General features: G+C 49.5%; 2 protein-coding genes across 4 annotated transcripts in view; one reads left to right on the top strand and one right to left on the bottom strand.

Annotated features, from left to right (window-relative positions):
• Positions 1-27425, bottom strand: part of LOC142765739 (uncharacterized) — a 306400-nt gene that overhangs the window by 47230 nt on the left and 231745 nt on the right. The gene's annotated exons all lie outside the window — the stretch shown is intronic.
• On the top strand, positions 13-25302 carry LOC119166982 (peptidoglycan-recognition protein SC2). The gene is made up of 5 exons (XM_075867265.1): positions 13-210; positions 3825-3881; positions 10035-10172; positions 11329-11534; positions 24988-25302. Exons 1-5 carry the CDS (start codon positions 120-122, stop codon positions 25120-25122), a joined length of 627 nt encoding a protein of 208 aa, XP_075723380.1. The 5' UTR covers positions 13-119; the 3' UTR covers positions 25123-25302.

Genomic DNA, 27425 nt, shown 5'->3' with positions numbered 1-27425 from the left:
GTGGATTAGCGTCATTGCTGTACTGGCAGGACTCAAACAGGTAGTCGCCGAGCAAGGCGGCGGTGCTGTTCACGCGACACAGGGGCGATCTTTTCCCGCCATCACCGGCGAGCAACGAAATGGTGCGACCGTCCGAGTACAACTACGTGGGCAATAGGAGACTGCTCGTGCTTGCGGCACTAGGAGCTATTCTACAGGCTGCGACGATTGGTGAGTATTTGGTTGTTGCACAATTTCGTGCAGCTCTTACTGCGGAACATCGGAGAAACATTCTGAGAACGAAAATGCTTTGCCGGAAAGAATATCCTTAGGGCCGCAAAATTACCCCCGAATTTTAAGTGGAGTGATAAGTTAGCGAGCTAATCTCTCCTCGTGTTTACTCTCTTATCGGCGTGATTCGTGGCGCCAGCAGTTTGTTCCCGTGACGACACAAGTAAATAAAGCGGTCGATTGGTCCATCGAGAGGAATACCAGTTGGAATTCACCCTATACATCATATCCCGGCTGCGGCTGCTGCATTTCCGATGGAGGCGGAAATGTTGTAGGCCCGTGTGCTCAGATTTGGGTGCACGTTAAAGAACCCCAGGTGGTCGAAATTTCCGGAGCCCTCCATTACGGCGTCTCTCATAATCAAATGGTGGTTTTGGGACGTTAAACCCCACACATCAACCAATCAATCAATCAATCAATCAATCAACCCTATAAATCATGCAGGCGCAAGCACGCTTTGTCTAGTCTCGCGTGACTACCATGCGCAGAGGTCGGCAAAAAGAGAAGAAAGAAAGGAAACTCGAGCTAAGATTTTTTTTTCGCATAAGGCTCACACTGACTCAGACTTGCCAAATATTTCGTAACCACACTCATTCGTACTTAAGACGTGTTGAAGTTTGACTGTACCGAAAGACATGCTCTACGCTGTTCGCGTTCTTGTTTCATCGGAATAGTACGCACTGTGCATCGCTAAAAGGCATTCGCGAAACTTAGGCACCCATCAACTCAATTCTCAGACCACATCATTAGCAGTGCGTCTTCCCGCCCAGTGGTGTAGTGGGCAGCGCGGCCGCTGATCGCCTCTGCGAATAAAGAAATAGATAGTCTCGCAGACATGGCTGGGTCAGTGGCCGTCAGGCTCATGATGTCATTACGAAGCGCACACCCGTTAAACATAGCTGCATCCGCCGTTGAGAAGTAAATGCAACTGACTTCTGATGATGTATTAGACTTCACGTAATGATTGATATATGTGGGATTTAACGTCCCGAAACCACCATATGATTACGTGAGACGCCGTAGTGGAGGGCTCCAGAAATTTCGACCACTTGGGGTTCTTTAACGTGCACCCAAATCTGAGCTCACGGGCATACAGCATTTTCGCCTTCATCGAAAATGCAGCCGCCGCAGCCGGGGTTCGATCCCCGCGACCTGCGCGTCAACAGCCGAGTACCTTAGCCACTAGACCACCGCCGCGGGACAGACTTCACGTAAACGGGCTTTCTGTGCATTTAGTTCCCATTGTAATGAAGCGACCGCTATGGCTGAGAATCAGACCCGAGCCCTCGAGCATGTAACCGACACCTTACGCCTGTGTTCCCAAGCACGTGACCCGTTGCATCCCAAGACATAAGTGTTTGTTAATGTCTTCGGGTAAACTTTATTTGCCCAAAGGTTGTTACTGTGACCGTGGCTTTGGGATACCAGCAGATATCCATCGCTCGAGGCACATCTTCAGAGGGTCTCAGAGATGGCCCTAGCCCGCTGGACGGCGCATTCCTGGTCACCCGGGGCCTCGTCGAGGAGGGCGGCTGGCCATTGCTCAGCGAGGTGCCCCGCTTCAGAGGATCTTTCATATGTCGTCGTCCTTCCTCATGGTTTATTCATTTTTTATTTTTATTCATACAAGTACCTGCAGCGCCACTAGGGCATTATTGCAGGGGGGTAACACGAGAAAAAATAATCACGCAAAAGAATATATGTTTACAGAAAAACAAAGATATCTATCTTCATTATTCGCGCATTCCCAAGTGCATGGGCAACATCGGCCCGTTAGTGCGCGCACCACGGGCAGCCAGGCGAAGGGTAGAGCTCGTTCCACACGCCGTGTCGGTTCTAAAGGTTGGTACCCGCCTGCAGCCGCCTGCACCCTCGACCTGTCCAGACGCACGTGGTGTACCGGATATTTCTTCCTGTAGTGTCCAAGCACCTCGTCGTGCGTGCCCGGGAATTATTGGCACATCAGTCAGCGTATCGTCTGGTTACTCACTGCATACTTACGCCACGTATTCGGTTGACGCAGCAACAGAGGCGGCGATAGGGGCGGCACCCATGGACCATGGCCTCTCCTCAGTTTTTACTTCCTCCATGGCGGCGCCGGAGCCACCCTACCGGAGCCGTTGACCTCTACCGCCTTCTCTCCACCCATGTCTATCAGTGCACAGGGGATGGCTGCTCGCTGGGTAGCCGCGTCGCGGGATGGGGGGGGGGGGAGGGGGTAGCCTCGCGGCATAGTGTTGCGGCGCGCTCGTTGTGGTTGGGCGGGGTGCCGGCATGTCTTTGACCATTGGCATCGCTGTTATTGCTCTTGCAGCTCTTGCTGCTGATAGCTGCAACGTCTCCCATGTGCACCATTCACTCAGTGGTTTTGTCCACTTGAGGGCCGCGTCCACGTAATAGGGCCTGACCCGAATTTCTCGACCCTTGAGGGCGTGCGAGGAGGTGGCCTGCATAATATGTATCTGGCATTGTTAAGTGGTACTCGAGTTATTCACTCGCGTGTTGCGACGAAACTTTGTTCGAGCAAACTACAGTGACGTGACTGGTTCAAAGCATTTATTTTGTCAGGCCCGCCACGCAGTCACTACGGGTTGGGGCAAAACCACGAAACAGAATCTCCATATTTCCCTATCGGTGTCTATATCTGAATCAGTGTCTATAGGCTTCCCGAATCTTGACCCGAAAACACTTTCTGAAATGATCCCTACGTTATATGGCTGCTTTAGGTGATATGTTGTTCACCCCCTTTCCCCTTCTTCTCCTTGACAACCTTTTTAACTGGCCTGCACTGCTGGTCTAAATTTCGTGACTGCATCTCGCCTGCTAAGGCAAGTTTGAGATCCCTGCCCTACGTGCTATAAGCTGGTACGGTATGTCTAGGCTGTCACGTGTCCAATATAATGATCAGCTTAAACCACGACTGATCTCTACTTTTCAGAAGACTTCTAAGAACACTGTTTTGGTTGTCGGTTTTACCAGATTCGGCTTCGCCGCCAACGTCTGGCAACTACGACCGACCGCGCCCAGCGAACCACCGAAGGGTGCTGTTAATAAAAACACCATGTCGAGCTACACCTGAACTCAAGAGAGGACACCAGGTGCTTTCGAGAGACGAGACGCACTTGTAGAGCCTCTAACAAATCAGTGATATATACCTAGCAAAAAACCAATTAGTTTATTCTAGTCATAAAATTTTTGCTCCATAGACTGTTATACCTAAGACGTGAGGGCGCCGTGACCGTGGGCTGTTGATTCAATGTTTTCTCTTCTTTTTGCATCTTGTGGTGTAAATTAATAAGGCCTTGAAACATGATATGCATCAACTCAACCCGGTGATTTCGTATGTATGCGTCTACCGTATACACTGTCCATACAGTCGTTAAAGATGCAGAACACCAAGGTTAACAGCACAACGTGGCGGCTCTGAAACTCCTCCGCAAAACAGTCTATAGGCCTTTCATGCATATTTAGTAATCCAGAACTAGTTACTGGATGTGCTAGGAAGGGAGACCACAGGGTCACTCGGTGCTGGTGCCATTCCAAATTGAGCGCAGGTGCCCAGCGTTGTCCGGGCGTGGAGGTCGTGTCCCGAAGCGGCTGGGGCGCTCGAGCTCCCCTGTGAAGTTAGTGGTGAGGTTCGTCGCGCCGCAGAGCGTGTGACGCGTTGCGGATGGAGGAGACGGTATCTGACGTTAACAAACCACACTACAATTGTATTTGACAGCATACACACACGAAATACATAAAGCGGCAGCGTACACTGCTAGTCAATTGTCTCACGTGGCGGTGCTGGGGACCAGGAGGCTGTGGGGCTGGCAGAGTCCCTGTGATGACGTAATCGTCGTCGGGTAGATGTCCGGTGTGGAAACGACGTAGCAGCAGCAGGGGTTAAGGGTCGAGTGAACGAACCCGCTCGGTAGCCGGTAGCCAGATAGGGCTCGTCCGCGCCAGGCCAGGACCTTGCGACGCTCGTCTCGACGGCGGTGGACAATCTGGAACCTCGCGCGTAGGTGCGGGTTCTCCGAGAGCAGCAGGCCGCGTCCCAGGTCTTGCCAGGCGAGGACCGTGAGGCGCTCGCTGTCCCGAAGACAGGCGCCCTGTGTATGCGAACCTCGCGCGTAGATGCGGGTTCTCCAACAACCTGCCGCCCGTTCTGCCGGCGTTCCAAAAAAAAAAAAAAACTGTCTCGCCTGCGCGCGCCCTTCTTAATCTTCTCTGCAGCCCGAGCTCCTTCGTTTTTCTCGCCTTCCAGCGATCGGCCACTCCGTCGTCTGCTCTCGCTTTTCCCTGCTTCGTCACAATTACCCCCCACTTAAGAAGGTTCTTCCCTGTGAAGAACTTGCAGCTGCCACTGGATCCCTTGGGACACCGTAGTACACGCGCACTCGGAGCACTGCACTACACTACCGAGCCCCGCACACTCGGCACACATAATAGACACGAAAGTTGTCACCAGTGTTCAGGGCCCCGCACACCCGACACTCTCAAAGGTACTCGCAAGACGAGATGAAAGTTGGTCCGCCACGGTAAGTAATGTGCACCGAAAAAAAAAAAAATTTCATGAATTATACCCGACACTGCGAAATCCTCAAGCCGTGTAGCGATGATGTTCATGCGCTTGGCAACCGGCTCATATAGTCTGCTCCTACATTCTCACTGCCTTTTATATATTCAACGCTGAAGTCGTACTCCATGAGTATGAGGCTCCAACGTAGAACACGGCTGTTGATGTGTTTGGCGGAGTTGATGTAAACGAGAGGCTTGTGGTCGCTTTGTAGTATGAACGTTCGCCCGAACAAGTAAATATGAAATTTCTGGATGGCCCACGTGAGTGCCAGGGCTTCGCGCTCGATTGTCGAATAGGCAGTTTCTCGTGGTTGCAGTCGTCGGCTAGCGTACGACACTGGGTGTAGCATAGCACCATGCCGCTGCATAAGTATGGCACCTACGCTTGTTGATGAGGCGTCGGTGCGAAGTACAAAAGGCTGAGCGAAATCGGGTGCTCTCAAGACAGGTTGTGTAGACAGCATGGTCTTGAGTGCATCGAAGGCTTTCTGTTCCTGCACTCCCCAAATTACTTTGTTAGGGGCTCTCTTTTTAGTCAGTTCAGTTAATGGTCCTGCTATCTCGGAGTACTTGTGGACGAAATCTCTGTAATAGCCCGTAAGTCCAAGGAAAGAGCGTACTTCTTTTTTCGTCTGTGGGCGCTTGGCTGCCCGTATTTTATCAAGGGTTTCGATCTGTGGTTTGATGATGCCATTTTCGACGTGATGACCGAGGAACTTTACTGACCGCTGACCAATCTCACTTTTCGTTGGTCGAATCGTCAACCCGGATTCGCTAACTCGTTGAAGAAAGGCTTCAAGTGTGGCCACGTGTTCTGTCCACGTCTCGGTTGCAATGAGCACATCGTCGAAGTAAAAGTAAATATGTGGTATATCTGCTACCACCTTCCTCATTAGACGGTTGAAGACAGCTGGGGCGGTTTTAATGCCAAACGGCATGAAACGAAACTGATAAAGGCCTGCTGATGTAGAAAACGCTGTCATTGCTTTGGACTCTTCATGCATCGGGACTTGCCAATACCCTTTAGCAAAGTCGAACTTAGAAAAATATCGTGCCTTCCCCAGTTGTCCAAAAATAACATCAACTCGAGGTATGGGCTCATTGTCGTTCAGCAGTATCTTGTTGAGTTGCCGGAAGTCAATGCATAGACGTATTGTCCCGTCTTTTTTCTTGACAACTACTATCGGCGACTGGTAGGGAGACTCGGATGGCTCGATGATGCCTTGCTTCAGCATGTTTCTAATTTCTTGTTGAACTGCCTCTTTGGTAGCAAACGGTAGTGGATACGGCCGTATGTTCACTGGTGTATCCGTTGCGACATTCAACTTGCACTGGGTGAGATGTGTTCTGCCGGGAATGTCGGTGAATACATTCTCGTAGGTATGCAGTATTCTAGCGATCTGCGTGCGCTGTTTAGTAGAGAGTGCTTCCGATATGTTCACATCGGCAGCAGATTCTTTTTGCTGAAAAGGTACGCATGGTAGATCGTCGTGCTCAGTATCATCAGCCAGACACGCGACTGACGCTTCTTTTGTTGGCTGTGGTACCGATGGTCGTTCTTGATATTTTTTGAGGAGGTTGACGTGAAACAGAGATGTTCGCGTTCCTAAATCAATAACGTAATCCACGTCATTCTTCCTCTCTAGAACTGTGAAAGGCCCTTTCCATGTTAGAATCAGTTTGTTGTTGTCCGACGGGAGTAGCAGCAGCACCTTGTCTCCAACAGCTAAACGCCGTGGTCTAGTCTTCATGTCATAGTGCTTCTTCTGCACAAGTTTGGCTTTCTGCAGCTCCTCCTTGGCTAGACGACAAGTGTTTTCAAGACGTCTCCGCAGGTCAACTACATAGCCGTACGAGGTCTTCGTCTCATCATCTAGATGATTACCAGTCCACATTTCTTTCAATATTGACATGGGTCCTCTGACGTAACGGCCATACAGTAAGTCAAACGGGGCGAAGCCCAAACTTGACTGCGGAACTTCTCTATAGGCGAAAAGTAAAGGCGCTAAGTACCGGTCCCAACTTTTCGGGCACTCTTGACACATTCGTCTTATCATTCGTTTAAGTGTGCCATTGAACCTCTCGACAAGACCATTTGCCATGGGATGATATGGTGTCGTCGGCACTGTGTGAAGGATAGAAGCCTGCTGAATTCGCGCATTAGGTGGGACGTAAAAGACGTGCCTCGGTCGCTGATGATTTCCTGAGGTACCCCCACTCGCGAGAACATCTCCAACAGTGCTTCAGCGATCCTTTCTGTTTCAATACTGGGCAGCGCCACCGCATCAGGATACCGCGTTGCCATGTCCACCATTGTCAAAACGTATCTATTCCCTTTTTCTGACTTGGGAGATAATGGTCCCACAATGTCAATGGCCACTCTCTTAAACGGTGTATCAATGACGGGGGTTTTACCCAACGGTACTCGCCCAACTAAGTGTTTTGGGAAAGTTCTCTGGCACGTGTCGCACGATTTCACAAATCGTGTGATGTCAGAAAGTACCCCGGGCCAATAGAACTCCTCGAGGATACGGTCTGTTGTGCGTTTTATACCCTGATGGCCCGCAAGAATTCCTTCATGAGCCATTTGCATTACACAATGGCGGAGGGCTGTAGGTACAACAAGTTGTTCAGTTTCTCTCTTCGATCTGAGCTTGTACCTCCTGTATAGAATTTCTTCTTTTGTAAAGAAAAGAATCTCGGCAAACCTGGTCTGGATGGGTTTATCGACGGCCTCAAAGCATTTCTGTAAGCTAGCGTCATCCCTCTGACTTTTCTGCAAGTCACGTGCACTCATATCCAGGGGACTTATTGTTGGTACCGGCAGGCGACGAGAACTCTGTCCGACTGTCGCGGCGAGTTCGTTTTCCTTTGATTGCCTCGCAACCGAAGTGAATGCATCTGTAGTATAAGATCCAGTCAGCGATCCGTCGTCCGCTCCCACCCTAGATGATATTTTCATCGGACTAGCTGGACGTAGGTGTCTTTTCCAATCTTGATCAGGATCGGAGGCGTCACGGACCCCTTGGACGTTTCCCAGAACGACGTCATACAGTGGGTCATCCATGCAGATCGCGCGAGTCTTGCCTGAGAAAAAGGGTGAAATAATTCGCACGTCTGCCTCCGGCAGTTTCAGTACCCTTCGATCAAGAAGACACACAGAGGAAACTTTCCCCGTCAGATTGCTGACTGGTACAAGGGACCTTCTCACAATAACCGAGTCGCATCCTGTATCCCGTAAGACCGTAACGGGCTGGTTTTCAAGGACGCCTTCGGCCGTAGGCATAGACTTGTCCTTCCACTTGATTCTCGTACGTTTCGAGCAATCAGTACCTTGCCGGGAAGCCTGTGTCTCCTGGTTTGATGCTTTCGGACCTTCTGCTTGCTCTTTCAGGCAAGAGGCTTTACCGCTTTCCTTGTTAGGGCAGTCCTCTTTGCTATGCCCACTACGTCTACATTTTCCGCAGAAGGCTGGTTTTGTCCTTGGCCCTTTAGTATTTGCCCAGCAATCTGAGGCCTTATGACCGCGCTTTCCACAAAGCAAGCAATGTGGTTTGTCCTTTTCCTCTTTCCGTAGTGCGGCCTGCGCTCGATCTGGTGGCTTTTTATGGTCCTTGTCGTCCTTACCTTTACCAAGGTTGACGAAACCCTGCGCCTCCATATAATGATCAGTAGCTTCTACCAGCTTTTCAATTCCTCGGCAATCCCTTTCCCGCAGGAAGATTGCCAACTTCTCGTGGCACTGCGTGATGAATTGCTCTGAAACAATAACGTCTCGCAGAGCTTCGTACGTCCGTTCGGTCTTGGCCATCTCTTGCCAATGGTCGAAATAACCTAGTAATCGCCCAGCGAACTGTCGACCCGTTTCGCAGTCCTCAGGCTTCGCCGACCGAAACTTAGTGCGGTAGCCCTCCTCTGTAAACCGGAAGCGCTGCAACAACGTTTTCTTTAACGTTGCGTAATCCATGGCATGGTCAGGTGCCATTCTGCCAACAACACTTAGCGCTTCACCGGTCAAACAAAGGCTCAGTGAAAGGGCCCACTTGTCTTGCGGCCAATCCTGGCTCCTGGCGACGCGTTCAAAGCGCTGGATGTACGCGTCCAGCTCGTCGCGAACTTCGTTGAAGGGCGGTATGAGTTTGTGCGGACTTTCGTAGCTTTGAGGAGAACCCATGTGCGGACCCTCTACTGATTGACCTGTAGTCACGCTACCCGTTGTCGCATCTAACTCTCGGAGCTTCAACCTTAGTTCGAGAACCTCCTTTTCTGCCTGTAGCCTCGCCAGTGCCTCGGCATCAGCTTCTTTTGCTGCATTGCGTTCGGCTAAGCGTACTTCCCGCGCTTCTCGTTCACGTACGCGCTCTTCATCGATCCACTGCTTTAGCCCTGGACCGCTCAACCCCAGTTCCTTTCCAATTGCTGTGAGCTTGTCCGTCTCCATCGTCAACCGTCAGACCCGCATAAGCGACGCGCTGCTCTTTTATAGGATAAGAGCAGTCCTGTCTCGCGGACGCCAGATGTGAAGTTAGTGGTGAGGTTCGTCGCGCCGCAGAGCGTGTGACGCGTTGCGGATGGAGGAGACGGTATCTGACGTTAACAAACCACACTACAATTGTATTTGACAGCATACACACACGAAATACATAAAGCGGCAGCGTACACTGCTAGTCAATTGTCTCACGTGGCGGTGCTGGGGACCAGGAGGCTGTGGGGCTGGCAGAGTCCCTGTGATGACGTAATCGTCGTCGGGTAGATGTCCGGTGTGGAAACGACGTAGCAGCAGCAGGGGTTAAGGGTCGAGTGAACGAACCCGCTCGGTAGCCGGTAGCCAGATAGGGCTCGTCCGCGCCAGGCCAGGACCTTGCGACGCTCGTCTCGACGGCGGTGGACAATCTGGAACCTCGCGCGTAGGTGCGGGTTCTCCGAGAGCAGCAGGCCGCGTCCCAGGTCTTGCCAGGCGAGGACCGTGAGGCGCTCGCTGTCCCGAAGACAGGCGCCCTGTGTATGCGAACCTCGCGCGTAGATGCGGGTTCTCCAACAACCTGCCGCCCGTTCTGCCGGCGTTCCAAAAAAAAAAAAACTGTCTCGCCTGCGCGCGCCCTTCTTAATCTTCTCTGCAGCCCGAGCTCCTTCGTTTTTCTCGCCTTCCAGCGATCGGCCACTCCGTCGTCTGCTCTCGCTTTTCCCTGCTTCGTCACATCCCCGAAACCGGTTGGCCATGAAGAATCCCGCCCAGTACGTGTTCATTCACCACACCACGGGATCCCAGTGCAAGGACAAGGCCAGCTGCTGTAGGATTATCCGAGGGCACCAGAACTACCACATGGACAAGAGAGGTGGTTGGTACTACAGGTAGCCCGCATCAGCATCGCCATCGGCTTTGCCCATCGCAAAGCAAAGACTTCTCCCATGTTTCTCTAACCAAACCGTTCTCGTGCTTTCTGCTGTCACGCTATCCTCGGAAGCATTCCTTAATCTCATCTGGCCACTTATTTTTCTGCCTCCGCCTCGTACGCTTGCATTATCTTGGAATCCAGCCTGAAGCTCTTAATGACCAGCGGTTGCCTTGTCTTCTAGCTACATGCCCTGCCCCATGCCCAGTTGGCTTCCCGAGTTCAACTAAGACGTCATTAACAGCCGTTTGTTCCCTGACCTATATTCTGCTCTCTTACTGCCTCTTAAAGGGGTGCTGACACGAAAACTTCCAGTTGTTTTCTTGCGTCAAACGAGAGGCCAAGCCCCCCAAGAACCTAGAAAATATGCTGGCAATCACAAGTGAGCCCTAGAAATTCAAAGGGGTACTGACACAAAACTTTCCCGCCGAGATAGCGTGCAGGATCGATTCTCATGCGTATATAATCGGCAAAAGTCCTCTGGAAGCTATTTTACATGCATCTTGACCGTTTGCGTGCGCAATCAAGCACCGCCCCCTTAAAAGCGACCGACACCTTTTTGATTTGTGGGGTTTAACGTCCCAAAACCACCATTTGATTATGAGGGACGCCGTAGTGGAGGACTCCGGAAATTTTGACCACCTGGGGTTCTTAAACGTGCACCCAAATCTGAGTACACGGGCCTACAACATTTCCGCCTCCATCGGAAATGCAGCCGCCGCAGCCGGGAATCGAACCCGCGACCTGCGGGTCAGCAGCCGAGTACCTTAGCCACTAGACCACCGCGGCGGGGCGACCGACACCTTTTTCGATAAACGAGCTGCAAGTTCAGCGCTGCGTGTGCCACTTCTTTTCTTCATCCTGTGTCTAAGCGCTGTTTCATATCTTTATCATGGAACCACACCAACTCGCGCAATCTTCATGTCTTCTTCATTTTCTGATTGCGCGGTTCCTAGCGACAAGCGTGCATGGTGATTTGGGTGCCATAGAAGAGCAGTCTTTTTTTAATTCGAGGCAAACTTTTTGTCTCCTTATAGTTCGCGTAAATCGTGACCTTACGCTCTTGTTTTTTTCTACCTCTCTTTTGTTAAACAAACAGGATGGTCAGACATCGGCTACAGCTTCCTCGTGGGCGGCGACGGACGTGTCTACGAGGGCCGCGGCTGGGGTATAGCAGGAGCGCACACCCGAGGATACAACGACAACGGCATCGCCATCTCCTTCGTCGGAGATTTCACGAAGTCGACACCCAACCAAGGGATGCTCAACGCGGCCAAAAACCTCATCGCCTGCGGTGTCCAAATGGTACAGATGCCACTAACATGTCTGTGTTCGCCGAATAGACCAGTTAAAATGTCCGACGAATTATCGGGGCAGTGGTCCTAACCTACCAGTTTAGTTCATTCCATTTCGCGTTACCTTACTTTACTTCCACTGGGTTTACTTGCTTGCTTACTCTACCACATGCGATGATTCATATATCACCAAAGAAATTGGACCTTCTGTGACCCCTCATCAGAAGTCCGAGAAGCGCTGTTTAAGATATATTGGAATTGGGATTCCTCTCCTCACAACAAGGCGTCATGCTGAATCAGATGTGTTTCGAAAAGTGAAACGATCAACGTAATCAATTTCGAACAACGCGCTATGGGCGAGCATTCTCGGGCTAGAGTTCTCTTGCAGCTTTCGTTAGACGGCCCCTCTCTCACAATGGGCATCGGTTTTTCGCTATTGAAAAAACCAATGGCGATCACTGATCAGTACGAGGGCAGAAAAGGGGCTTCAGACGCGTAAGCCTAACCACGCGCATAACGGAGGGAGGGGTATGCCTCGTTTTTCTAATCGCGTAAGAAGGTAAGGTGTCAAATCTTCCCCTTTTTTGTTCTTTGAGGAGAAGGGTTATGTCTACGCAAATTCTTGACGATAATGGTGGCCTAAGCCCTCTGATGTTGCGTTCTGTTTTTTTTAAAGACGATAGCTTTTCTTGCGACACTTGAACGCGGAAATTCTGGTCCATCTTTCTTTCTGTCTCTCACATGACTCAGCCACTCTGCCACAGTTTAAGCACTGGCAGCACGCCCAGCCATCTTGAACCAGAGGCAGCGGTCATACGTGTGAGCAGTGTCGATCAAAAAGCAGATACGTATTCATGTTGAACCTCAAATATGCGTAAGCATTACGTGGTTTGTACCTTTACTAGGAAATACATAGGTATACGTAATTCGGAAGACACTAGTGTTTCTTGGGCGGCGCTGAAAATGCAACGTCATGTCCAAAAAAAGCCCTCTGCCGACGATATGGTGCTGCCACCTGGTAGTGATCGAGGGTTCTACACATGCTCGTGTTTCCCGACGCCACTGCCAGATGGCGTTCTTCTCCCACGCAGTGTAAAGCAACTGTATATGCTATATACATTTACTCTAACGCAGTGCCATATCTTACACGGATGAGACCAGGACTCACGTGGTACGGCCCGCGGAAGAGTCTTTCGACGACATTTGAAGCGAAGCGCGCAGATACGCGGGAATTTTTTTTGAATTTTTCAAATTTACTACCGAAAAGCCAGGGACCAAAAGCAGTGTGAGTAGCTTGGTCATATCGTTTCGTTTTTTCATTCATTGTGAAACTAATTATTTGGAACGGTTGACTCATGACAAGGGAGGGGGGGAAGCTGCAATTTACCGTCGCCCCTCCCCGGCTCCCTTAACGTTGAACCCTGTGCAGCTTAAGCAGATGAGTGCCGACTAACATTACGAGTTACTGTGAGTGTTCAGCTGGAACATATTATGCACGTTACCGTGTAGAAACTAAGGTTGATGTACGATGCCACAACATGCTCTTTGTTTAGCATCTATGATAACCCCAGCTTCATGGTCCTTAGACCCTTTCACACGCCCTTGCTAATATCCCGTTTTGTAATTCGATGTGGCGTACTGGTATCGGTGAGCAAGGACAGCGTTAGAAAATAGCCCGCTGACTTTCTACACTTTCTTTCCTTTATTTGGCAAAATAGATTCTAATAAATGTTCGTTTAGCCTACATAAAAACTGCAAGAGATTTCATTGAGCATTACGCACACCCTTTTTATCTGAAACATTTATAAGAGATTTTTATTATCCTTACAAATCCGTGAAAACGTCCTTTCAGTCTCGACGTTATGAGCTGGTAAATGAAGTAACCGGAAACTCTCTTGGGCACACCGCTTGCAATCTTCAAACTGCTTATAGGCCAAACAAAGAAGAGGCGAAGTTGGTGAAAGCAAATGTGTTAGGTGTTTCGAAAGCGAATTATGCCAGTTCTTTGGCCAGCTGGCTGGTCAGCGAGAACCTGGAAGGTAATATGAGTTCGCCACCGCCAAGCGACGACGTGAGATGGCAGGAGTTCACATGAGATATGACACGAATGTACCTGCTTCTAAAATGCTCCGCAGTTTTTTTTAACGTTCCTTGCACTATACTCTCTAACGGCTGGTTCACAATGGCGACTACCAGCGGTCAGCGCGACAATTTTCGACTGGTCGCAAACAGTCGCGAACGGTCACAAACGGTCGCAAACCAACTGCTTTGGCTAGACGCTTCCTGATCGATTTTTCAGTCACGCTACGGCAGTCGCAAAGCTGCTGGAACCAATCAGCGATGCCCAGAAGTGACACACACATTTTTATATTCATTTTTTATTGCGCTGGCCTCCTGCTGCCAGATAGAAACGAATGCGTTCCTCTGGGTCTGGGGCATCATGGCCACCATGGAGTACTTGACTTGGAGATGGCGGGGCGCAGCAGCTCGAGCAAAGAGTAGAATTTACGCGGCAGCATTCGCAAAAAGCTAAACACCATCAAAATACAGAGAAAATCGATTGTGGACTAACTCCCCCCCCCCCCCGTATTCAGAATCGTTTTCTTTTTTTTTGTCTTAACTTGTCACCGCCTTCAATACAGCGCGTTTGGAACGCGTTTGCGCTTCATGCTTTGACACCGACTAAAGACACCACATTCGAGACGCGTTTGTCAGTGCAATGTAGGCTGTGGCAAGTCAAGTTAAATTCAAGGGAAGTGTTTATGTTTATAAGAGGGAAAAGAAGAGAAAAGTGATTCCCCGTAACTGTCTGCATCAGGGTGCGACACATCAACAGTAGCTCACAAGAAATGGGGGTGAGGAGGGATTAAAAGGATAGGAATAAAGGTGTAGAGAGAGAGAGAAGGAGAGATGCGCTAAGCCAGCGAGTGAGGACATATCGAGGGGATAGGAGAGATAGGAAAGATGGAAACACGGTCACAGGAGTCCGAGGATGGGGCACCACTTGCGAGAGCTGTTGTCAGCGTCAGGAGATGACGTAGGGCGAGCCCAGTCGGCCAGAGCTACGCTGACGTCGGAGATTGCGAGGGCACAACCGGTCGACGCGGAATCCAGCGAGACATTTCTGAATACGTACCACTGTTGGGAATACTCATCGTGTCTCAGGGCAGCTCGGGGGGTAGGCGGCTTGCAAGGCTGGCCAACTCTTGCGAGCGGAGAGACAGTCACACTCACCACCGGCTTTTTTTAGGGGCGAAGCTCCTGAAGGCGGCACCCGTTCGTCGCTCGTCGTAGTCGTAGTGCGTAACCAGTCTAGTGCGTAACCCCCTTGGTTTTAGAAAGGTTTAGCGAGTGTTGGACCAGTGTGCCATGAATACAGTGAAGTAATATATACCATGAACTCGAGGTGGTTAAAGGTGGGAAGTGGACAAGAAGAACAAGCCGTAAGAAAGTGTGCGTGTGCCACCTCTCGTTTAGTCCTTGGAATGTCCGCTGGATGGCGGTGCTTATATATGGGGAATATATGATGAAAAGATGCGAGATGGTGGTACTTCGAATGTTGACTAGATGGACGAACGGACACACAGGCAGACCCATGGACGGACGCACGGATGGCTGCACGGACGGATGAACGCATGGACGGACGCAGGGGCGGATGCATGGACGGACGCGCAGACAGACGTGCGGACGCACGAACAGACGCACGCACGGACGGGCGGATGGACGCACAGACGGTCACACAGACGGACGCATGGACGGACGGAAGCAAGAACGAATGGACGGACGGATGCCTCGCCCCACTCTCCATTAGAATTCACCCCGTGAATATGCTGCCATTTTTTGTTTGTTTGTTTGTTTGGAGGCTGCTGTGTTGCCAGCGCTGACACCAAGGCATAGCGCATCAGCGCCATCACAATCTCTTGTTCTTCACTTGAATCGAACTCCTCGACGCTGCTGGGAACGCTGTGCGCGAACGGACGAAAACAATAAATGCGGCGCACTGAGTTCGCTCCGCTCACTCAGCTGGTGGTGATCAGCTGATCAGCGCCGGTCTCCAGAATTCTCGCTGATAACGAGATCCGGACGTGACTCCCTGGGTTTGCGACTTTCGGTTAAAGTCCCTGAAAAATAAAGTAGCGCCAACCGCACCCGCCTCTACCTCTTCTCCCAGCAGCCACAGCAGCGCCTCTAGAGTGTCCACGAGGAAACTACGAATGCGAAAGCACGCGCCTCAATCGCCGCTCAATCGAAAATGCAGCCCCCGCGGTCGGCATGGATCAAGCCAGAGACGCAACGTTTACACGGCACTAAACGCGGCACGCGTTTCAACTGGCATGCACGTTTACCATCGACGTGGTTACTCTCCTTGTGTGATGCTCGAGCTTGACAGTACCGCAACACTGTAAACACAAATACAAGCGAAATGATGAGAGTTCAGCTCGCCGGTACTCACCTCACAAAGCCGCGACGATACAGGGTCCAAGTCAGTCCTTCCGATACGCTGGAGCCACACTTCTTGCCGAGCGGCATTGTCTTTTCCTCGCGGAAGCGAAAATAGCTTCTTTCCTCTGCTGTACCTGCTTTTGCAACCGCTGGCACAGCAGGTCGGCATCCCGAAACGTGCAGGATTACCGTGCACACACTCACGCGCGGTCGAACTCCGGCTACACAACAATACCAAGCGCGCACGCCTAGCCACAAACAAACACCGCCAAAGTGGACAAACAAAATGGCGTTTGCGATAGCTTCACAAAGGCTAGTGCGTCATGCTGCGGATTCTTAGCACCGCCGAGTTTATCACACGGAGAGCAGTGGCGCTGCCATCGAGAGCGACACCGCTAAGCGCGTCTGCATGCAAACGGTGGGCTATCGCGTTGAGTATTGCCTGCTTGCGGTGATGTCTTTTGCCACTGCATGCCACTTGCTTATATACACGCCACATCGTCGTATTTAACGTTACTTTTTATATCATTTTTCTTTCTCAATCACTCTTTCGGTGCATCGCTTAGAACCGCAGCGCCCAGATGCGCTTTAACGGAAGCATGAGCACAAGCTCATCTTTGCGGCCAGTAGCCATACAGCCCCTCAACTAGCGTCTTTTACTATCTGCAATGCACGCGAGGGGAGAGGAGTCTGCACATTAACACGAATGGCGCTACTTCAGTTTATTTTTCAGGGACTTTACTTTCGGTCGCTCGCATGCAGCCTCTGCCGGTGAATGTCAGTCGCTTTTTGGTCGCTAGTCGCCGCTGCTAGTCACCGGAGTGCAACAGCCTTAAGACAACTCGAGTAATTTTTTCGTTCGTTCGTTCGTTCGTTCGTTCGTTCGTTCGTTCGTTCGTTCGTTATGTTCTATCCATGCCTCTTTTGGTGGATTCTGCCCTTCATTGGGTGGATGTATTCGGAGGAGGTATTTAAGTAGCCACATTTGCAGAAATTCTTTCTGTTTGTATTCTTTTGTTTAAAAACACAGAATGGAAAGTAATTTTGCTATTGTGTTGCGCATTATTTTCTAGTTTGAAAACAAACCTATTCTGTATAGATGCCAAACCCTGAAAAATAACCAGAGCTACCATGAAGGCTTTTCGGGATCATTTATACTAAGCGTGCAAGTTGATCGTGGTGATTGTCAGTACTACCGTCACAAAAGTAATTATGTCTTGCCATTTATTTCTGCTTCTCACGGGACGGCTGTACGCTCTCCCATAGTAGAGTACCTAGTACTTTAAATCGTTACACCCACTTTTCTAAACACACATATTTGCGGTGCACGAAACCGGGAGCCGACCAGCATTACGGGACGGCTTTATGCTCTCCCATAGTAGAGTACCTAAAACTCTAAATTGTTAAACAATTATTCCAAACAAAAGAACCTACACTGTGCTTCCAGTCTACAGTGATGCCAAATCTCGGGAAATTTCCCTAGATGGGACGGCTTCAGCTCTCCCATAATAGAGTACCTACTACTCTAAATCGTTAATAACTTTTTTCAAACACACAGAGTACCAAGTGTTCCGGGCGCAGGCACGCGTGAAAACTTGAACAGAGTGCCCTGTACTCTAAATAGTTACCCACTTTTTCTAACCCTCCCCCAAGTCCACTAAATCGTTTACTACTTTCTTCTCTAAACACAGAGTACCAACTGCTCTAAAACGTTTACTACCTTTCAAATGCGAAGCATTTCTTAGCGAACTTCGGCGACTTTGAGCGTATCGATCTATCTAGCCGCCTACGACTTTTATCTCTGCTGGCCGTTTAGACAATGGTATCGATACCAAACTTGGTATGGCATAACATGATTGCATGAAGAACATATTTGAATAGTCATAACAAGAAAATCATGACATGTATGTCATGAATGTCATGACTTACATTTCATGGTCCTGCAGCTCTTGCTGTGATTTCGTTCACATGGCCTGTCGCAAAACTGGTATGGTATGGCATGATTACATGGCGAACACAAGCGACAGACCCCCAACATGAAAATCGTGACATGCGTGTCATGTAACAGCATGACTACATGCGAAGCTCATGATGCGCTCGCGGCTGTTTCGCTAGCGTCACATATACCAAATTTGGTATTATGGCACGTGAATGGATGCCGAACATATTTGATTGGTACAAACATGATAATAGAGAGATGCGTGTCATGTAACAACATGACTACATGCCACGCTGATGATGCGCTGGCGGCCGTTTCGCTAGCTTCACTTATACCAAATTTGATATTACGGGACGTGAATGAATGACGAAGGTATGGTACTGGTGCAAACATGATAAATATGAGATGCGTGTCATGTAACAACATGACAACATGCTACGCTCATGATGCGCTCGCGGCCGTTTCGCTAGCTTCCCATGCACCAAACTTGGTATTACGTGACGCGAACGGACGCCTTAGGTAAATGACAGATCCAAACATGATAACCACGACATGCGTGTCATGTAAGAACATGACTACATGCTACACTCATGATACGCTCGCGGCCGTTTCGCTAGTTTCGCACATGCGAAATTCTTTATTACGTGACGTCAATGAATGACGAAGGTATGTGACTGGTGCAAACATGACAATCATGAGATGTGTGTCATGTGACAACATGAGTACATGCGACAGTCAAGGCGCCAATACATTTCGACGTGACGCAGTGCACGTGCTCGCCGGCATTCAATTCGATGTGTCACGCCGGTGTAGTGACGCCATGGGCGCCGGTCCTGCCATATACTCGCAGGCGCGCGCCGCGCTGCGTTGCTTTGACGCATGTGCGTTTCAGCGCGTCCGGCGGCCCTCCGTCACGAAAAGAGGGAGACGCAGTGTCATCTGGGTAACGCATCGGCGCGAAATGCGGCATGTCGCATTTCGCGCCGGTTGCCGTCGGGCCGCGCCGACGGACGCTGGTCGCGCCGGTCACGCCTGGCGTCAGACTATAGAGTGCTCGCATTTTGCTACCGTAGCATCACTGTGCCCAGCTTGCGAGCTACTTTGGAATATATTGGGCCCTTCATGATGCGCTCGTGGCCGTTTTGCTAGCTCCACATATACCAAATTTTTTGTTAAGTGACGTCGATGGATGACGAAAGTATATGACTGGCGCAAACATGATAATGCCGACACGCGTGTCATGTAAAAACATGACAACATACCACGCTCATAGCGTGCTCGCGGCCGTTTCGCTAGCTCCGCATAAACTAAATTTCGTATCGCGTGACGTGAATAGATGACGAAAGTAAACGACACATACAAACACGATAATCATGACACGGAAGTCATTTAAGGCATCATTTACCTCCACCTTGAAACGTTGTGCTGATTTTAAAATGACATTGATTGATATGTGCGGTTTAACGTCCCAAAACCACTATATGATTATGAGAGACGCCGTAGTGGAGGGCTCCGGAAATTTAGACCACCTGGGGTTCTTTAACGTGCACCCAAATCTGAGCACACGGGCCTACAACATTTCCGCCTCCATCGGAAATGCAGCCGCCGCAGCCGGGATTCGAACCCGCGCAATTTTTTTTAAAATGACATGTCAACCTTTTTCATTCGTGCTTCGCATATCATCAATTCCCACTGTACGTGGGATCTGCCATTTTTTTTTCTAAACAGGCCAAAGGCACGATATTATGCCCTCCCATAGCAGGGTACCTATATAGTACTTTGAATCGTTAACAACTTTTTTAAAGCACAATATCAACACTACATACAATATATACAGCCCCTGAATCCCTTGAAGCAATATGCTTTAAGGGATTGTATTAAGTGCAGGCCAGACTACCCTCCCATAGTAAGAGTATACTATAAACTGTTCAACGTTTTTTTCCGAACGAATATGTTTCGTGATGCCTATTGAAACAGGGACTACTAAGTGCTGTCCCATAGTAGAGTGCATCGTTCTCGTCGTTCCTAATCACACCAATGTTCCAGCATTTGTACAGACGCTCTCCCTCGTAGAATATATTGTTCTGTGAATCGTCAATCAACCTTATATGCACTGTTGCAAATCGGGATACTGATACACAACATAGTGACTCATATTACGGCACAGCTGGTGGCTCCCTCGTTGTTGAGAGAGAATACTATATCGTCGACCCCTTTATTATCCAAACACAATGCAGCCCTACATCAACAGGAACAGTGCTTCTGCTCTTGATAGCTGTGGTGCCTTTCAGGGTCACCCTTTGCTGTCCTGCATGAGGTAAAATGACAAATTAAAGCGGCGCGGATCCAAAGGGGGGGGGGGGTGATCGCACCCACCTCTCTTCAGTGCTTGTCATGCACTGCCTATCAGGAATTAGAACAATAAGTGGGGCCACTGTGGGCACAGATTTACAGCATTTGCGTTATAACGGGGTTTTCGTGCCACTAAAAACAAAAACGAAAATCGGGACCCCCTCCCCCCCACTATTCTGGTCTTACTTCAGGCGAGCATCCCCATCATTTTTTCTCTCTTTCTCTTCTCTTTCTTCCCTCTCTCATCTTTATGCCCCCTTCCCATTCCCCCAGAGTAGGGTAGCAAACCGGGCAGTGTCTGGTTATCCTCCCTGTCTTCTCTCTTGTTGTTCTTGTCCCCTCCCCCTCCTCCATCACCCCTCTGAAATGAGTCGCCGGATCCGGCACTGCTTTCAGGCGGCAGGACAAGTGTTAGCTGGGCGTGAGAGCACACAGCTTTTGTAACAGTTGCCAACTTCTCTCTATTGTGTTTGTTTTGATGGGACACTAAAGAGCAAAACAAAAATGTCGTAAGCCATGTCTATGACACCCCCAGAGGGCAATGTATTTCGGTTTTATCGATTAGTGGCTAAGTAGCGCCCAGTACACGCAGCAAATACACGCCGTGCGCTTGCCGTCTGAGAGGCCACGGCCATAGAGTTTCTTAAAATTAACTACAGGGCACTCTGGCGCTGTGATCGTTCAGCGAGCATGGGAATGATGGGCAGTACACACATTTGCCTAGTCTTCGTACTCGCGGACGGCGAATCGTACTTGCAGCTTCGTTTATTGCTGTGTTTCGGTTTTGTTTTGAAAGAAAGATTCACTCTATTTAACTTCGTGACCCGAGTTGGAAAGGTAATTTGAAAAAAAAAAAATAGAGTGGTGAAGCGCAATCGCTGAACATTTGCTGATTTTTGTTTCGTGAAAAAACAGCTTCAAGCCAGCCACATGAACACACACGGAGCCAAAAGCAGGCCAGAAGTACGAAGTTTAGACAAATTTGTGTACTATATACCCATCATTCCCATGCTCGTTGAAGCGCCGTGCGTTGCAGCTCCCATAGACACTAGCGCCAGAGTTCCCTTTAGTAAGTATTGTAGGAAACTCTATGGCCACGGCCACCAGGATCGGGTGCGCGCGGCGGTGTGCGCGCCAATAAGGTCCCTAGATGAAACAAGTTATCTAGGCACCTTACGCGCCAAATCCAGGCGGCCGTGTAGACTGTTGGAAGGCACTCACGGAAAGTCAATACTCTCTTACAGAAGGAGGCACTCGGTCGATCTTCTGGAAGCGAAGCTAGGTGGTGGGCAGGGGCGCGAGCAAGGTGTCTAATATGAGCTCTAAGCACCTCCAAAGTAATGTGCACTGTGGCCGGATGATCTTTGGCAATTGCGATGGTTTCCGCTGTTGATGTACAGCGTGGTAATCCAGGACAAACTCTGAGTGCCTGGCCCTGGGCGTTTTGTATTGTGCGTATACTGCTTTTGCAAGCGTTCGTCAGAACCGGCAAGCTATACCGCAGGTACCCCAGAAACAGCGTTTTGTACAAATGCAACATCGCGTGCACTGATGTGCCCCACGTTTTGCCTCCGAGGAACTTGAAAAGTTGTGCGATGGCCGTTAGGCGCTTCTTTAGAGTGGCCACATGGGGACTCCAGCAGAGATTTCGATCGATCGTGACCCCCAAAAACCTGTGGGTCCTGGCGTAGCAGACACTGTGTCCATCGATGGCGATGGGATATGACGTCATTGCCTTCCGCGTGAACGCGACCAGCGCCGATTTCTCAGGAGAAATCTCGAGGCCTTGTTCTCTAAGGTACGCCGATATTGAATTCGCTGCTTTCTGGAGTGTCGCACGTACCTGAGGACGTGTTACACCTGACGTCCAGACACAAATATCATCTGCATAGAGAGATATCTGCACGGAATCTGGTATGCGTTCCACGAGACCGATCAGAACCAGGTTGAACAGTGTGGGGCTCAATACACCACCTTGAGGAACACCACGGTGTGTATAATGTTCAGAAGTCGGCCCATCATCAGTTTGCATAAACAATGATCTCATATGTAGGTAGCATTGGATCCAGCGGTACACTCGCCCACCCAAACCAACTGACTCGAGGGCGTCAAGTATGGCTTCGTGAGAAACATTGTCATATGCTCCTTTGACATCTAAAAATAGTGCGACAGATAACCGTCTGCTCATTTTCTGGTGTTGTACGTAGGTCACCAGGTCAATGACATTGTCAATGGAGCTCCGAAGACGACGAAAACCGGCCATGGCGTCTGGATATATTCTATGGCGTTCTAGGAACCACTCGAGTCTGGCAAGGATCATTCGCTCCATCAGCTTCCACGCCTCCGGAACGGATACTAACACCTCCTTGGTGCTTGGACCGACCAAAACTGCGCTTGACAGTGCCGGGGATTCGCAAGAAGGCGGAGCTCTCGGCGCCAGCTTTAAAGCAGATGATTCTACACATGCTACACGAAGAATACAAAGATCATGTCAAACTTTACACGGATGGCTCGACAACTGTTGGAGGATCTGCAGGAGCTGTGATCTTCCCAGCAAGAGCCGAAACCATCCAGTTCAGAACGTCACACAAGACGACATCGACAGCCGTGGAGCTCGCGGCACTCCGCAGCGCACTCCGCAGGATTGATCGAGAGACACCACAAAAATGGAGCATTTTTACTGATTCGAAACCAGCTCTCCAATGTCTACACAATGCTCTACGTCGTGGGCCTCAAGACCAATTGGCGCTCGAAATACGACAACTGTACCATCACCTAATAGATGAAGGACATGACATATCTTTTCAGTGGTTACCAGGCCATTGCGGCATCATCGGTAACGAGCATGCCGACGATGCAGCTAAGAATGCTCACGAAAATGGAGTGATGGATCCTATTCCACTATCAAGAAGCGACGCAGCAGCAAAGATTAATACGCTTGCGCAGGATGTCGCAAGGTCTATGCGGAATACGCCCGGTTTTCTCCACACCCGTCTTCACCGCCTGGACCCATGCCTACGACTTACTATTCCATCTGGCCTACCCCGATCCGAGACGACCCTTCTCTGCCGCATGTGGCTTGGGGTGTCTTTCACGAACGCCTTTGCCTGCCGCATCGGAATGAGAGACAGCGCTGCATGCGACCATTGCGACAATGACGAAACAATTGAACATATTTTATGTCAGTGCCCCCAGTACAGCTCTCAGCGACAGTCCCTCTCAGCAGTGTTTGCTCGCCTCGACGACCAGCCACTTTCTGAGCAGTCAATCTTGGAATGTCGGAAAGATCGAGCTTCACGCCAGAAAGCAACGAAGGCGCTGATGAAGTTTCTGCGAGCGACCCGCCTCGTTGAACGATTGTGACACTACTGTGTGCGCGTGTGTGTGTGTGTGTTTGTGCTTCTCTTCCTCCCTTTCCCATTTCTTTTTCTTACTTTTCTGTCTCCCCTTACCCCTTCCCCAGTGCAGGGTAGCAAACCGGATATGTTTTCTGGTTAACCTCCCTGCCTTTCCGTATTAAATTTTCTCTCTCTCTCCAGGCGGCCATGGAGAAGCCATAAAGAGTCTCACAATGTCTCACAGATGGCAGCACATTATCTAGCGTTTGCTGTTTGCTTGATCAACGGCTCTGGGAAGCCATCATATGTTAGCCGCTAGATAGACACAGTTGTCCATTTTCAAAGCTGTTTGAAAGCTCCTGTGTGTTTTTAGCGGCGATGGCTGCATTATCCCGGCCTTTTTCGACGCATACTTGGATGGCCTCCCAAATGTGCTTACAAATCACCGAATGGGCTCGTTTTCATTGCGACACCAGTAAAAAATGCTTTAAAGACACTCTTTCCACTACATGGCATTTATGTAGTGTTGTTTCCCAAAGCAGCAGCATGTAACATGGTAGTTTTGTGGTAACACATATTCCTGCCACGCGAACCGCCCGGGTTCGATGTTCAATGTGACCGAAAATTTTATTCATTGTGTTTGCTTCTTTTTCGATCTTTTGCTGACAGACGATTTTTAACTCACAACCAACGGTGCCAACGCCGACGGCGGAATATCTGTGACACGAGCTCTCTAGCGTTATCGCATTAAAATATTTTACGAAATGACGTTCGGTGCTGGAATTTCAAGGTGGCGTCTCCACCCTGATTTTATTTTCGCGCGCTCTCTTGCTTACCAAGCGTAGTGTCCCAGCAAGAGTGGTTTTCGGGATGGGGAAAGAGAGAGAGATATTTAGAGAGGAGAGGCAGGGAAGTTAACTAAGCTTGGCTCGGTTGGCTACCCTACGCTTGGGGTGGGGGAAAGGGAGAATAATAGAAAGGAGATAGAAAAGAAGCGGAGTAAGAAAGAGAAGGATGAATAGTCATTCGGGATTGTGAAATCTTATTTGACCAATACGCGAAAAAAATGTTTTGCTCGGTAGTGTCCCTTTAATGCGCTAAGACAGATGCTTAAGGTAGCGAGAAAGTAGCCATGAGGTGAACCTGAATTTTTAGTCGCAAGGTGGTGGCCTCGTGAAGTAGCCAACTTGGCTTAGGGTAGCCACGCATGGCAACCCTGTCTGTCCTACATGAAGTTCAGAACTTGAACGAAATTCTTGCTGGCGAAATAGTTGTAGGTCGGTACTTCATTTCTTATCGAATAATTGTTCTCGTCTTGTGCGTATTTGGTTTCTATCTTGTGCACGTATTTGGTTTCTAGCTCAGCGATTCTCGCTCCCTCATTTTCGCAGGGCAAAATCAATCCGAGGTACTCTTTGCACGGACACCGGGACGGCGACTGCACTGCATGTCCGGGAGACCGACTGTACGACGTCATCAAGAAGTGGACCCACTATGGCGGGAGACTCAAGAAAACCATGTGCTAGCAGCGCGCCAAGCGGCCGTCAAATGCTAAAACACGAGGGCCACGCATGACCACGAGTACTTTTGGTTTTTTTAAGAGTGTGTAGATAGTGCCACAGTGCGAAAGCACGATAGGCAGCATTTACATAATAAAAAAAAGCGCCAGAACTCGCTCATTTGAGGTTTCGGTGCCATGCGAAAGAGTTCTTTGCGTTCTTCAAGCACTTTTCGCGTCTATCTATCTATCTATCTATCTATCTATCTATCTATCTATCTATCTATCTATCTATCTATCTATCTATCTATCTATCTATCTATCTATCTATCTATCTATCTATCTATCTATCTATCTATCTATCTATCTATCTATCTATCTATCTATCTATCTATCTATCTATCTATCTATCTATCTATCCACTTACGTCTGGGTGCTGTCGCGATGACACCCTTATAGGGGTGGTGCCACCAAATTTCGAGGCTATCCGAAGCTTGTTGTGGATTTCCTTTTTATACAAGTACTCTCCACACCAAGGGTCGGACCCTACAAACACGTACAATATGTTTTAATTCACTTCTAAAAGTGTACCTGAATGTTCACTCTCGTGATCTAGGCCCATCGCTTGCGCAGCAGCACTGACGTTTCAGAATATAGGAGAAGCAACGGCAGTTGTCGTGACGTCACACCAGGTGTGTAGTGACGTCAGTGACCTCCGCCATCTCCAAAACGAGCGCACCCAACGTACCAGCAATGCATCGGTTGCTGTATTACTCGCACAGTTTCGATCGCTTCTTGGCTAAGTGCTACGCATCGAAACCTGCGAAGGCGTTCTGTTTTGCTGGCGCTTGTGTGACACCTATGTGTGAGAGCAGACGAAATTCAGCACGATGCGCGTCACAGCCTTGAGTGATCACGTTGCCAAGCCACCTATGTATCGACGTCACTGCTCAACTCGGCACCGCGAAACCGAAACCGAAAATGGTTCACATAAGTTGATCAATATTTAATTATTCAGTGGAAATACACGAATCTTGGTGCGTGCCTCATGCTTCTTGGAGCTGAAGGAAACGCTTACAGCAAAGAACACGCATGCCACCAATTTGGTGGCACCACCCCTTTAACTTGGCGTGAACCAAAATTAGTATGGGAGGTCAAGATGATTTGACGGATATGACACGCTGGTCAAGATAAGAATAAAGTCACATTCCCGCCGCGTACGTCGTCGAACACTTCCCGCCAGACAGAGACAAATACCCGCGGGTGGGTATGTGCCACTGGTATGCGGTTATGTACCACAGGTGGTTGACGCATAGTATCTACCCAGGAATAACGAGAACCTACAAGGACAACCTTAACGCGTGAGCGTTAAGAAAAAACTGACATCGGCAGCATTAACCCAACAAATGCATAAATGTCAGGTTTCCATCAGGAATCGAACCCGAGCATTGTGCGTGGCAATCAAGCATTCTACCAGAGAGCAGCAACGCCAGGTTTCGGAACTACTTTTCTAATAGAGCCTATTTTTCGTGAAACGTCAATTGTGGTTTCAGTGGTTGCTATGCAATTTTATAATCATTACATATGGTCTCCCCTGATACAGCCGTCACATCGGGTAAACGTCAATTTTGGTTAGGTGCCACTTGCTGAAGTTGATTTATGTAGCAGTGTCCAGGGCTACCGTCCTCGCGAGCACCAACACTTCATATCACCTTATCGCACCAGGTGTTGCCAATACTCATGATTCAGTTGTCATCGTTGCGCAAGCGCAAACAACTGGTTACGTAAAAGTCTGCGACTCTTCAACATATGTATATATGCGTGCAAGATTTATACATATATTCAGCGCCATGCAACGCGATCACCTACCCTCCGCATGTATCTCATAACGTCGATTCCCAAGGTATACGTGGAATGTGGCGAATTTTCATTGCTTTGAGCCAAGCGTTGGGAGTTGAACCAACTTCTTCGTGAATTTTAAGGGCGAAGCTCCTTATGGCGTGGCTTGGGCGTCCCTCGTATGTAACCACCAGTGGCACATACCCGAAATAGGTATAACTTTTGACGTCCAAGGTGGTGCCAGTGAGAGATTTCTTCTGTGCGTTGTTTAACAATAAAAAGTAGTGCTCAACGTACATGCCAATGGCTGCTAATGGGGAATGAGAGACATGAGCATTCGGCTTTTAGTCAACGCGCACGCTGCGATCCCCATTAGCAGCCATTGGCATGTACATTGAGCACTATCGGACAAGAAAGGGATGCTACATTATACTCGCTGGTGTAACCTCCTTAGCTTTAGAAAGGTTTAGCGAGCGTTGAGCCGCAGTGCCA

Source organism: Rhipicephalus microplus, chromosome 6 (assembly GCF_043290135.1).
Source record: "Rhipicephalus microplus isolate Deutch F79 chromosome 6, USDA_Rmic, whole genome shotgun sequence".
In the NCBI taxonomy this organism is placed as follows: Eukaryota; Metazoa; Arthropoda; class Arachnida; order Ixodida; family Ixodidae; genus Rhipicephalus; species Rhipicephalus microplus.
This window is presented reverse-complemented; position numbering and strand designations above follow the sequence as displayed.